Consider the following 14,530-nt stretch of genomic DNA (forward strand, 5'->3'; position numbering starts at 1 on the left):
AAACCCAAATCCTGCAGGTTCAGACCCCAAAGCTATAGCTTTGAGTCCCTAAATAAAGTTCTTAATCCCAGGTTATTATTTTTTAAATTATATTTTATTATAATATTTATTATGTATAGATTATTATTTTTGCATCATTTAATGATTCGCAGTAGTCTGAAACTAAATGGGTGGCCGCTGAAATGACAAATTAAAAAACATGCAGAAGCCACAGTTGCATCAGCATTTAAATGAATGAAAATGGTAATGGCTACTGTACATCACCTAAATATTATTATTAATTATTCATAATGTGCTCCATCCCTTATTTTTTCAGATTGGGGCATACTGCTAAATACTGTACAACCTACACACCAAAGTGTACACTCTTAAAAATAAAGCCTCTTTATTTGCTTCTGTGGCTCCATGAAGAAACTTTAATAACATCCATTGAATCTTTCCATTGCTCAAAAGGTTCCTTTATAGTGGAAAAGGATTTTATTTGTATTATTATTATTATTAATCAATTTCAATTAATTATTAAAGGTTCATTGGGGAACCAAAAGTGGTTCTTCTATGACATCACATTCCCTTTTGGAACCTTTGTTGTTGTCCTGTGACCTCATGTTCTGTTTAGATAGTGTGCACAGTGTACGCACTGTATACTGCAGAAATAGTAACAGTAGTATGTTAATTTGAACATCGTGGGCACAAAGCATTGCATCGTAGCGATCAAGGCTCAATTCTCTTATTAACATTGCAGCAATGACAGAATTTCAGAATGCCACCCAGAGTTCTCCGTTAACCTCATTGGAAGGTTTATTTATTTTTCCACTGCTTGAACCTGTTCCTCACTTTAAAGTCCCATATTTTCCACTCAGGACACATTTTTACCAGTGAGGTTTTGTTTTCAGCACTATATAGTTTAGCAGCCAAAAACACCATCCCTATGATTTCATCATCATACAGCATGACTGCATTACAACATTACTACATTACTGTTCACTTACTTCCACGGTTCTTCTCCACATGTGATTTATTATTGTGGCCGTCTCATTTCATTTCTACCTCCAAGATCAGCTGATTCATGAGTAAAAGTTCAAGCATGTCAGTTGATTGAAATCAACATCTTGAATCCTGTTTTATCCGAAACTTTGAGAAATGTCTTTCTCCTGTTTAGCAGACAAGCATTCTGAAAAAACCCTGGCTTTAAACAACAGCTGAGAAACTCACAGATTCCATCTGGTCACTGGCAACGAATTTAAGCGAGGGCTCATACTGACATTATGTGAATATATTTGCGGTTTATCATTATTATTGTTTGCTAAACCATAATTTGTTTTGTATTAAAACCATAGAAATAAAATAAAAAATCATTTCTGACGATTCCCTTTTTTCGTTTTATGATATTCTGTTTTTAATCTATGCAAACTACTCAAGTGCTCTCTCAGTCTAAGGCATAATCAGACTATTCTCAGATGATTTTCTTATACTTAAAAATTAACTGAAACGTGCTTATCTGCTTTGACACTTGGAATCTCATCGAACAGAAATATGGCAGGTATTGTAAGTCAGTTTAAATCAAACTAACCAGTCTCTGCTCAGTGTTCCCAACATCAATTAATAATAAGAACTAATACTCTTTAAAGCTGCTGTCTCAGGCAGGAGTGTGTGTGAACAGATCAGTTTCATCCTGTGTCAATACAGAATGTGGGCGGAGAAAACATCCTATAAAAAGAAGGTATCCCACATCATGAAACGCCAGGCTGCTTCACAAACACTCACACCAGCAGGAATCCTCTATTTTGCTGCAACTTACTTTAATTTTTTTATTTTGGGGCAGAGCATCCTGAAACTTTAAATTTCTCTACATCTTTACGCTTTTATGATGCACTATGACTCTTTGCGATGTGTAGGCTACATTACGTCTTTTTCCAGTGATATTTGACAGCCTATTTGATGGGCTCTGTAAGGGGTTTGTACTTTTTTAAGGCAAAGTGTGGTGGTCAAAGCATCTAGTGGTGTTGGAAATATCTTCAAGAAACCAGCACATTCTCATTCAGCGTTAAAAGACGAAAAGGATGCTGACCGTTTTGCGGAGTCGGAGCTTTTGGATGTTGATGCTGATCGTCGCGGTCGTGCGGATGGGAGAGACTCAGGGGACCGAGAGCAAAGCCCTGGTGAACTCCATCAAATCACTGGAGCCACAGACCGCCGCCGCAAACCGCTCCAGCGGCTTCCCGAAGAAAGACAACAACCCCGCTCAGGTAAACAACACAACTCTAGCCATTATTCTATTAGTCTAAGCTAAAACCCTTCAGGCATCATGACTTAGTTAATGCCTAAAGAAATAACGCTAGTGTGCGAATTACTTCCTGATCTTTTTAAGTAATTCCTATCAAACCGTTTGTCCCGCTCAAGACCAATTCAAATATGCAAGTTTTTAAAACACGTTCTTGTGACAAATAAACAATTTATATTAAAGTGACAAACCTGACAAAGTATGTTTTGTTGATTATGACGTGAGGCGAACTGTTGCTATGGTTACCTCCTCAGTGACGTCTGACTTGTAAACATTTTTGGGTTACTGAAATCTTGCTTTGTGTTAATTTTGTTGTACAGTTCACCATAGAAAATTTTTTCTGACGCTTTATTTGGCTTGTTTGCTTTCGTTAGTGCTTTGGGAACGTGATTTGCCTTGAGGACACCACGTTTTATATCAAGCAAATGGCATGTCATATATTATGTACGTTAGATATAATCAGAGTAAAAAGCCTCAGATATATTATTTAAAAAAATATTAAGGTACAGTTGCCTGTTACTTGCATATTATAGTACAAGTAGCTCAGGTGAATCGCCAGCCCAGTGTCCTTTTGAAAGGTTTTCTCATATTTCTCATCTGGTAAATGCTGAATTCATGCCAATCCTCTTTGCTGTCTGGTCCCACTTATGTCTCTCAGATCAGCTGTAAATATACAGATGTTGTTGTAATTGGGAGCAGACGCAATACAAAAACTTAAATGCAAAAAAAAAAAAAAATGTTTCTTTCTCTCACTTCCTCTTTGGAGGAGGAAGATCTCCTGTATGCAAGTTCCCTGCCAGACCCTCATCTAAACAATTGCTCTCAACTTTAGCATCTCCATAAACGCATGTGGTCTGGAGGATCAGACCAATGCCATACATGTGGAAACCACTAACAGTCCAATATTAGTTAAATGTCATGCTACATTTATCTGCTTATCCAAATGCAGATTGCTAACAACTTTGTAGATTACTTACAGAGCGACTGTTGTCTCATTTGGAAGTTTCCAGTTGCAGATGTTGCAGACGTTGTGGACCGATCCCAACTTTTTGTATTCTGAAGTGTAGTGTGTTTTTACTTTAGGATTATGTAGTGTGTGGTGTGCATGAATTTATATAAATGGAACAAACCAAAAACATCTGTTATATTGTTCTTGGCTCTTCTGTGCCAATGGTCACACCGTAGATCACCACAGAGTACACATCACATTTGCAGTGACAGTGTATTAAATTTAATACCAGATTTAAAAGAACAGGTCATGTGGATGCAGTGCTGTGGTGGCAAATTTCTTGATTGCAGCTTTAGCTTTGAGATATTTCTTTAGTTCTAGTTCCCTCTTATATTGGTTACATTTGAAATGCAAATGGCCGTCCTGGTTTTGTATAGCATTTACATGATTTTGTGATGAGCTGCCATAAACATTGATTGTTAGTTGCAATTTTTGTTGATTATTCTTTGAAATATTAGCATATGATGCACCAAAGAACATGCATGCTAAATTCAAGTTCCTCAGTCAATTGGTGGTGGAGTTTTCTATTTCTTTCTTTCTTTTTTTCAGTTGTAATGTCCCCTAAGCATAATACTGGACAAAATTGGGCATGCTTCCTCACAGCGTGCTGTTGTAAAAGTTTTATTAACTTTGGACTTTGGGAAGGCCACATCCAAACATTTTTGTGAATTTTATTTTAATTTTTAATTAAATTTTATTTTTTTTGTGCAAAATGCTCTTAATTGATATGATTTTGGTAGCTGTTCATTTCAAGATGCTACATATCATTCATGTAAATTGTACTAACAGTCCATGAAGAGTTTGAAAAGTAAGTAAGTGACTTATGTAGTGCAAATGATATAAGCACTGAATGTCCTTACAAATGTTAATGATGGCACCCAGAAGAGTGTCTGGAATTAATTCAGCATTATGTCCTTGTAGTCACTTTCCCTACAATTTTCTCTCCCATCTGGTTGAGCTGTCTGAAGAATGCTTTACATTTTTATATGCCATTACACAGCTGCTGAAATGTTTCCTCTCAAACTCTCAAGGATATGGTGGAGATTATAACGCAAGCTCTCAATAAATCTCCCACACTGGCGCTCTCCCAACTGCTGCAAATTAGACCAGGCAAGAGAAACGGCCACCCAGTTTCATACATCCGTCCTAAAGGCGACAAGCTGAATTCGGTTCGCTGTTTCATGCTGTAAGTAAAGCTGGCCGGTAGCCATGATGTCACAGTTTTATTAGTAGTTACAACTTCATTTAAATGCGTCTAACTCAGATGTTGTCCACTAATAAAATAAACCTACCGTTATATTTAAAAAAACAAAGCAAAGTTGCACACTTTAAATGATTAAAGTAAATGTTCGGGGTGGGGGGTTAATGGTGGTTTACAGTTGTGGGCAACCCAAAAAGAGCGATATTGGGATTGGCAGAACTCGTTCATCACATTAACCTCTCGACTAGAGGCGAAGAGTCTAGTGTTCCACATGAACACGAGAGCTGGTTCACATCAGTGCCGCAGCTTTGGGACTTTTAACTTTTTCTCTTATTTAATTTGACGCCGAGGTTCCATTAATGAGTAGAACCGGGGTGGGGATTATTTGGGTCTGGCTTGTAAAGAGGCGAGGTGGGTTGCCCTCTCCTGCTCCCTCTGAGGTTAAGTGACTGTTTAGTGATGCTAACGAGCTGAGAGGGTGAAATAAAACAGGCAAAGGTGTGGCAGATTGTATGGCTAGCTGGGCTAATTATCTGGATTTGACTTCATTTGAGGAACAAGACAGTTGAGAAAGTATAATCACCATGAGTTTCTGACAATGATTTAAAGTGTTAAGTCATGATATTGCAGCGCTGTAGCATTCCCAGAATTCCATGGATGTAACGGTTAGCATACATTTGGCCAAGCTCATTGAAAAGCACATATGTGAACCAGGGTTATTATAATTAATTAAAACTACAAATGTAAAAAAAAACATTTTTTTTTTTTTAATGAACTGAAATCCAATAAATAATTATTAATTTTTATTTAATAAATAAATTTTACTTAATAATAATTAATTTTTTTTTTTTTTTACTTGAAAACCCTTTTAATTCACTAACACCATTCATGGTGTCAGATATCAGCATTGCTTTTGCAAGGTCAATTTAAGCTGGGCCCTGGGGCCATACAGGAACGTATGTGTGAGACATGTGTTTTATGTGTGGAAATCCTATTCAGGATTTCGTAGTCTGTTGTGTAGATGAATTTAGACACGTTCAAAGAGAGCTTTGCAGTCCTATAGCTGCAGACTGAAATTAGACTGAAGATGTTTCTTTTCTAAGCTCTAGTGTTCAATATCTATTTTAGGCCCAAAGCTAGCTGAAAAAAAAGGATCTGTAGCAGTCAAATTAAAATGAAAGATTTTAGCAGTTTTAGAGATTTTATTTTTGCAGCAAAGCAATTTTAAATAAAATAAATGAATAAGAAAATGAAAAAAAAAACAATATAAAAATGCTATATAATTATAATGACATATTATTAAGATTTTCATTATAAAGAATTTATAAATAATAAATATTTAAAAAAATTAAATATATAAATATTCTGATTTGATTGATTCTTTTTAAGTTTTATATCACTTGATATTTTTCAGGCAGTTTACGAATCTGTCTGCTAAAGTATTGCATGCATGATGGTTGCTTCTAAAAAGATAAGACTTCATGTACTATAGTTTGGGTATTACCTGATATCAGTCCTTATGTGAGCATGAGGGAGAATACAGATATGGAGAAGATTTTCAAAGGCATGGCATGTTTAGTCTTCAAAGTCCGCTTCTTTTTTTGCTAGCATGAGAGCGGTGACACAGGGCAGTGGGCATCCCTCATCGCCGTCTGTCTCTGAGCTTATCATCGTTCCACTAATCTCACACATGAATGTACTGTATGGGAGGAATAAAAACAGACTATGGAATCAATGAGGGATGAGGATCAACGAGTCGTATCCAAGCGTTGGTCGGGTCATTAAAATCCTGATCTGATGACGTTGCCAGATTGTGTGCAGATGCGATTATGTGTCTGTGTTGGCTCTGTCGGTTTGTGCAACACTATGGAGAGATGCGGGTGACTCTTGCAGCTTTGGAATCAAAAAGTTGACATGATTTAGCCTGAAAGCCGAGAATGATTTACGTCTAAGCACATTAAACACCTGAAATGAATAAGAGGATGAAAAATGTACGTTTTTGAATGATGTTTGAGTGGAATTGTCTGTTTTATTTGGTTCATTTTTCTGCTAATGTAATGCACTCAATCATTTCTAATGATGCAGTGAATGAAGTCTGAATTTTTAGTATTTAAGCATTTGGTGGGTCTTATCCGTTCCTTATTCGTCTCGTGAATGTATCGTTGGTGGTTTGGCCCGGTTTCATCATGTGTTTTCAATGTTACCAATTCTATTACTTTAAGAAAGGAAACTTGCTTTAAGGTCTGTCAACCTAAAAAACAGACTTGTTTCTTTTGTTATTAGATATTGAGATATTCTTCTCCCCTTGTTGGAACACATGTTTTGCATTTGACGCCAAACTGAAGTTTGTTACGGGTGATGTAACGCACTTTCCATCCTGCTAAATCTTCACTAACTGCTTTCTGTTCTGGAGTTTGTGATTTGTACAACATTGTCAAGCTTAGTTAGAACTATGTATTTTACCTTACATTAAGGTAACTTAACCTCATATTAAAGTGCTCAAGGTCTGGTGTGCTGATTTTGGAGGTTTTGGGCATCAGCTAGACTACTTTAAACTATTTTAACCTGGTCTAACTTAATTGTATCGTAAAGGTATGCTAATATGAAACACATCGGGGGCAGTCATGGCATAATTGTTAGAGAGTCGGAGCTGAAGGTCATGGGTTCGAGTCTCAGTACCGGCAGTTATTGTCGCTTTCTTCTACCATCAGTAACCATGACTAAGATGACTTTTTTAACATTTCTTTGCATTTGATACAAAGGCAGTCGGCACCATCTTGCATTTGGACTGCAGTGAAAATGACCTCTAACGACTTTAGTATTAATATTATTGTGATATTGTTGCAGTGTTTGTCTTGTTTTATACATTGTAGTGGACTTTTTTTTCCTTTTTTTTGTTTTGCAGAAGCTTTAAAATAATATAGATGTACGATAAAAAAATGTATTCATTTCTTAGCATCTTGTAGAAAGAATATACTGTAACAGAATACAATATCTTCATCACATTCCCATCATGAAAAGTTTATCACAGGAAACGCCGAAAACTTTTCGTTAAATTGCTTGTTTTTCATGTAGTTTCATCCAGAATTTTCAGCAGTCCCTTAATAATAAAAATAAAATATGGCTGGTGACATTTCAATCTGTTCTGTATCTTTTTCTATGACAGCAATACTTAAAAAAATCATTTTAATTACAAGATAGTTTAAACTTTTATTATACTGATAGTATATAAACAGAATTGTCACTCCTAATTCCAACTATTTCAATCTTTATTGTAACATGAAATATAAGTTTTCTGCTGTTCAATAATAATTTCCAAGTTTCTACAATGGCTCACTATGGTGTACTGGTATAGTTCTAACTAAATAGTGTGTTGTGTCGAAAACAGGGTTCGATGGAGAAGAACCACATCTGATCTGTCTTTTTTCTGTCTTTTCTCAGGGGAATCCATGCAGCAGTGATAAAGAGTGCACGGTGGGAACGTACTGCCACAGTCCTCAGCACGCCCCGTCCCGCTGCCTCACCTGCCGCAGGAGAAAGAAGCGCTGCCACAGAGACAACATGTGCTGCCCTGGGAACCTCTGCAGCAACTGTACGTTCCTGGATTGATCGCTGATAGACACTGTTTCTCATACTAACTCTGAGAAAGTTACAATGGATCGTTTCTGTCTTTCTTCAGATATCTGCATCCCCATCTCAGAGCACACGCTGTCCTCACACAAGTCACCTATGGAGGAGCACAAAATGCTTTCCATCAAAGACAAAGGCTGGAGGAGGAACAGCAAAGCTCAGGCCAAGATCTCTCTCAAAGGTGAGCAACTGACTATATCACAACTCTTCACTATTTGTGTAAAGTTGTTTAGGACTCGCACAGACCTGCAGGACAAAGCCTGGTTGGGTTTGCAGCAGAAGAACTGTCAAGCATTAACAAGCTAGAAAATTGCATTGTGTCAGTATGAAAAGGCTTGAGAAAACACGAGACATTAGCAGAAATTAGCACTTCACAATAAGGTCCCATTACTTAATATAAGTTAATGCATTAACTAACTAGCGGTTTATTTGTTATGGTATTTATTATAGTAAAAATACAACTATTCATTGTTAGTTCATATCAGCTCAGGTCCATTAAATAATGTGAACAGATACAACTTTTAACTTTTGGACCCTTTACCACAGTTATACAGCTACATCTTAAATCTACCAATGTGTTTAATATTTACTTTTTTTAAAACACTTTAAAGTACATTTATAATACTATACTTGTGATTTATTGTGTGAGTTTTTCTAACAATATGGCAAATTACATCTTTCTGTCTTCTGACCGATTTTTTACACCTCCTTTTGACAGTCATAGAAATGCAATTGTTTTTCCTCGAAAGCACTCACTGTGTAAGTGAGTTCATATAATCTCAAGTAGGGCATGTGATTATCTGTCTAGTTTTGTGTGCCGTGTGCATCAGGCAGTCAGTGAACGTACTGTGGGCGGTCTGAGACCGTTTCATATTCGTACTCACGTATGATCTATGTTTGCCATAAGTTGATTCACTGGATGTGGTAACATGCATGTGTTGAGGGGGACAGCGGGCCACAGATTTATACAGCTCGTATATCTTGAAGACTTAACCACAGTGGGAGGCCTGTGAAGGAAGGATCACAATGTAGTGCTGTTCCCACACCTCACAGAGTCACACTCAAACATAAACTAAACCACACCAGATTTAGACGAAGCAATTTGAGGCACCCTAAACGTTGTATTTGTAAATTAAACAATTAATACAATTTGTAATTTAATACAAGATCACTCCACAACACCTTTCCATTTGGGAAAAAATAAACCATAAACAGAACTTACATTTCTATTTTCAGCCTGCTCTACCAACTATTGGAAAGTTGTTTTGCATTTGTTTGTAAGTAGATGTAAATCAGTAACAGTGACGCATTTGGTTGCACTTTATTTTCTGATTCCACTTGAACACTTGGAGAATATTTGCATGAGAGGTAGAAAGTGTGCGAGAGTTTTGGCAGTCCTTTCATCGACTGATGGAGGGATCATACTTATTGTCACAAAGTAAAAGAAGTAGTGACAAATCTTTTCTTCTGTAGTGTGACAAACAAAAGAGAAAAAAATGTAGGGTGGGGACTTTCATTTATTGGTTGTTGATTGGAAGGAGGCAGATCTGAATGCAAGAAAAGGGTGGGGCTTATAATAATTATAATAATAATTCCTTACATTTATATAGCGCTTTTCAAAGCACTCAAAGTGCTTTACATTGTCAGGGGGGTATCTCCTCATCCACCATCAGTGTGCAGCATCCACCTGGATGATGCGACGGCAGCCATAGTGTGCCAGAACGCCCAGCACACACCAGCTTACTGGTGGAGAGGAGACAGAGTGATAAAGCCAATCAGCAGATATGGGGATTGTTAGGAGGCCATGATGGTCAGAGGCCAATGGGCAAATTTAGCCAGGATGCCGAGGTCACACCTCTACTCTTTTCAAAAGACTTCCTGGGATTTTTAATGACCACAGAGAGTCAGGACCTTTGACCTAAAATATTTCATCAAATTATCCCCTGAGATCTCATCATTTAGTAATGCTGTATAATGGTTATATGACGTGCAGTTTTTTTAGAGTTCAGTGTTTTATTGTGATTGGTTTTTATTTTAAATTGTATTATTATTATTATTTTAAATAATTATTTAATCAACTCACAGTCAACCCAAAATCTTGCTCAACCAAATTTTTCATTTTCATGCAATTCAACTGAATAATTGTTCAAAAATCTAAATCCTAATTTTGTGTTCCTTTGGAAAACTATGAGATTAAATCAATAATGAGTTTTTCTTTTTTGGGGCTCCTAAAAAAAAAAGCAATTACATTTCATGCAAATTAGAAAATGACGAAGAAAGTGTTTCAAAAATGCTAAATAATATATATATATATATATATATATATATATATATATTTACTGAAAAACTTCATAAACAGTCATGTAAAAAGATATATAAAATCATATAGTTATCTTCAAATAAAATCTTCCCAGAGCAACTGTATATGAAATATAGGCAACATTTAACCAAAAAATATTGGTTTATAAAGTAACCAGCCTTAAGTTCTATTTATTCTATGAATACATGCATTTGCCAGACCTATTTATCTGAAGTGATTTACACTGCATGCATTTCCAGCGATTTAAAGTCATGACCTTGTTGTCATTTAGTGTTTGAGTAACAGAAATGGCATTGCCGGCTTCTTTCACCCACAGGTCACGAGGGCGACCCTTGCCTGCGATCTTCCGACTGCTCGGAGGGCTACTGCTGTGCTCGCCACTTCTGGACCAAAATCTGCAAGCCTGTGCTGCGGCAGGGCGAAGTCTGCACCAAGCAGCGCAAGAAAGGCTCCCACAGCCTGGAGATCTTTCAGCGCTGTGACTGTGCCAAAGGACTTGCCTGCAAGGTATGGAAAGACGCCACCTCCTTCTCCAGGTCCAGGCTGCACGTGTGCCAGAGGATCTGAGACGGGACGCCCCTGCAAAACAAGCTGCACCTTGGGACCCCTGCGTCCCGCCGGGGGAGGAGTGGGCAAGGACTCCTTTCTCCAGGACTTACTCAGCTGTAATAAAGAGAGAGAAAGGGTCAGATACAGATGAATTTATGCAAGAACAGGGTGGGTTTGGGATGGGAATGAACCCATGTGGTGGGATGCTCAGCTGTAGCTGTTAAGGAAGCACTCTGGGCCTCTCAGTTTTTTTTGATCTACAAGCCATATTTATCACTGATTTCGCATTTGATGCCATTATTTCAGTATGTCTGTGCTGTCAGTATCTTGTGATGCTGAATGCTCTGATTTGGTTTCTATTTTTCACTATATATTTCATGCACATATGAGTTCCTTTTCAGGAACTCGAGCTGCGTCGAAACGCTTTTGGGGAACGTCCCTGACGAGACCGACTCTGAATATCGTGTGCAATCAGTCCATCGGAAAGGCGTGACGTCACGGGCGGGGTGACGTAGCGACCAGGAAGCTATAAAAGCACGTGCCGTGCAGCTGGCTTCAGCTTCGAATCTGTCAGCAAGCGCTCTGTGTGTGCATGTGCAAAAGTCTGTCCTGTTGGTCCTATTTATTGTTGTCTGTCCCTTAGCTTAAAAAGATCGCTAAAACAGCTCAATATGCCTAAGCAGAAGCAAAAGACCAAACATTTGAAGGGCGATCTCCCTGCACTCGCTACATTACGAGCGGGGATACACACAGGCTGTGCGTGGCTTGCCTGGGATCGAAGCACGCTGAGTCGGCTCTCGAGGGGGCCGGCTGCCCGCATTGCGAACGTTTGCCAGTGCGGACGCTTCGATCCCGGAGGGCTCTCTTCGAGGAGGGAGCCTTCACCAGCGTTCCTCGCGGTGCTGGCCCCGCTTCTGCCGAGGCAGAGCGGCTGCTGCACTCGTGGGGTTCGCAGGTGGATCTATCAGAAGGAATGGAGACGGGCCAGTCCTTATCTCCTTCCTCATCTGCCAGATCCGGCGCCCAAGCCCTGGGTTCGGAAGCACGCTCGTCGGTTTCTTCCCCCCAGGGTGAGGGATCAGCTATTCACCTCTCGTCCTCTGAGGAGGTCGATGTGGAGACTGTTGTTGGGGATTCGCCACCCCTGTCGCCCCAGTATGAGGAGCTTTTGGAGGTGGTCACGCGGGCAGTAGATAAATTAAAAATCGACTGGCCTGCTGAAAAACAGTCTGAGCCGCAGAGAAGCAAGTTAGACGAACGCTTTCTGCGGCCGAAGCAACCACCTCCACGTCGGAGCCTTCCGTATTTTCCCGATCTCCATGATGAGTTATCGAGATCGTGGAATCACCTGTATTCGACCCGCCTCTTTGGCCCTGATTCACTATATTATGGCAACGTGATGGGGCTGGGAGAGCGTGGTTATAGAGCGATGCCACGGGTTGAACAGACGCTCGCGGGCTATCTGTCACCCGGTTCGGCCTCGTCTCTAAAGGCTCCGACATTGCCCACTAAGCCGCTTAGAGTTACATCATCGCTAGTGGGCAAAGGTTATGTGGCAGCAGGTCAGGCTGGGGCGTGCCTTCATACTATGGCAGTCCTGCAAGCTTATCAGGCTGACCTGCTGAGAGATGTCGATGAGGGGGAGGGGATTAAGTCTGAAGAGATTGAAGAACTCAGAAAGACCGCTGATCTCTCCCTCCGCGCCACTAAGGAGACCGCTCGCGCAATTGGGCGGTCTATGGCAGCCTTAGTGGCCGCGGAGAGGCATTTGTGGCTGACCCTGTCAGAAATTAAAGAACGAGACAGGGTCTGCCTCCTGGACGCCCCGCTTCAAGCCTCGGGCCTGTTCGGCGACACAGTTAATACTGTCGTCGACAGGTTCCAGGAGGCGCACAAGCAGGCAGCGGCGTTCCAGAGTTTCCTCCCTCGTCGCTCTCGTGGTGCATCTGGGCGGGAGATGACCACGCCACATACCGGCTCCCCACACCGGGAAGCGCAAAAGCAGAGCGTCGCCACTCGTGCTCCCCCACGTCGGGGCCGAGGGCAACGACGCTCTGAGTCGGGGGCTTCTAGGGCGAAAACCGATTTAAGATCTGTCATCGAAGCCCGGAAGTCCTCGACGAAAAGATCCTGACGCCAGGATCCAGAGGGTAGCCCCTGCTGGGGTAGAGCGCGGTTCACCTCATTACACGGTGCCCGTCTCACCTCAGTACCCTCAGGAGGTCGGTCTGCCAACCCTGCCAGAGCTTCAGGGCGCAGCGGCCTCCAGCGAGCGCCACTCCCAGTTACTTCCGCCCGTGAGCGTAGCGGAGCTGGGATGCTCGCCGCCCCTTTGGGGGCCTCTTACACCAGAGGTCAGTCTCGAGAGACTGATTCCCTTAGTAGATTATTTTGCAGCGTGGAAGCTACTGCCAAATGTATCTCAATGGGTCCTGCGTACAATAGAAAGAAGCTATTGCATTCAGTTCGGTCATCCACCACCGAAGTTCAACGGGGTTACACCGACTGTGGTCGGCCCCCAGCAGGCTCTGGTTATGGAACAAGAAGTGAATACCCTATTAAGGAAGGAGGCCATCGAGGTGGTCCCTCCTCTAGACAGGGAATCCGGATTTTACAGCCAGTATTTCATAGTTCCAAAGAAGGATGGGGGGTTGCGTCCGATCTTAGACTTGCGTCTCCTGAACCGCTCAGTTATGTCACTGAAGTTCAAGATGCTCACTGTCAACCAGGTTGTAGCTCAAATCAGATCCGAGGACTGGTTTGTCACAATAGATCTCAAAGACGCATACTTCCACATATCCATCCTTCCACAACACAGGAAGTTTCTGAGGTTCGCTTTCGGGGGCAAAGCTTATCAATATCGAGTACTTCCCTTTGGCCTCGCACTCTCACCCCGCACGTTCACGAAATGTATGGATGCGGCTCTGGTATCCCTCCGTATGCAGGGCATCCGCATTTTAAATTATATCGACGATTGGTTGATCCTAGCTCAATCAGAGCAGATGGCGGCTCGACATCGAGATGTCGTTCTCGCACACATGGGGGAGCTGGGTTTGAGACTAAACGCCAAGAAGAGTGTACTTTTTCCAGTTCAGAGAACCACCTATCTAGGCGTAGTGTGGAATTCGACCACGATGCAGGCACGCTTGTCTCCTGCTCGGATCGAGTCGATCCTCACATCAGTCGAGAGAGTCAAAGAAGGCCAGTCACTCACTGTCAAACAATTCCAGAGATTGTTAGGGCTGATGGCAGCTGCGTCCAACGTGATACCTTTTGGCCTGCTGTACATGAGACCCCTACAGTGGTGGCTCAAGTCCAAGGGCTTTTCCCCGAGGGGAAACCCACGTCGAGTTATCAAGGTCACGCGGCGGTGCCTTCGTGCCTTAGACATGTGGAGGAAACCTTGGTTCTTGAATCAGGGCCCGGTGCTGGGAGTTCCTTGTCGCCGTGTAACGCTAGCGACAGATGCGTCCCTCACCGGTTGGGGTGCGGTCATGAGCGGCCACCCTGCCCGCGGTCTGTGGAGTGGTCGCCATCTAA

The 14,530-nt window shown here is 41.3% G+C and overlaps 1 protein-coding gene across 1 annotated transcript; it reads left to right on the plus strand.

Moving 5' to 3' along the window:
- The first annotated feature begins 1,728 nt into the window (after window positions 1-1,728).
- Window positions 1,729-11,376, plus strand: LOC132141999 (dickkopf-related protein 2-like). Its single transcript, XM_059551642.1, has 4 exons — window positions 1,729-2,246; window positions 7,933-8,083; window positions 8,171-8,302; window positions 10,758-11,376. Exons 1-4 carry the CDS (start codon window positions 2,061-2,063, stop codon window positions 11,006-11,008), a joined length of 720 nt encoding a protein of 239 aa, XP_059407625.1. The 5' UTR covers window positions 1,729-2,060; the 3' UTR covers window positions 11,009-11,376.
- The last annotated feature ends 3,154 nt before the right edge of the window (window positions 11,377-14,530 follow it).

The sequence above is a fragment of the Carassius carassius genome, chromosome 6, assembly GCF_963082965.1.
Source record: "Carassius carassius chromosome 6, fCarCar2.1, whole genome shotgun sequence".
Classification (NCBI taxonomy): Eukaryota; Metazoa; Chordata; class Actinopteri; order Cypriniformes; family Cyprinidae; genus Carassius; species Carassius carassius.

Excerpts from the sequence above, each read along its gene's own strand:
- LOC132141999 (XM_059551642.1), top strand. The coding sequence starts at position 2,061 with ATGCTGACCGTTTTGCGGAGTCGGAGCTTTTGGATGTTGATGCTGATC. Across the intron at positions 8,084-8,170 it reads TGGGAACCTCTGCAGCAACT|ATATCTGCATCCCCATCTCA; the intron begins GTACGTTCCTGG and ends GTCTTTCTTCAG. Across the intron at positions 8,303-10,757 it reads GGCCAAGATCTCTCTCAAAG|GTCACGAGGGCGACCCTTGC; the intron begins GTGAGCAACTGA and ends TTTCACCCACAG.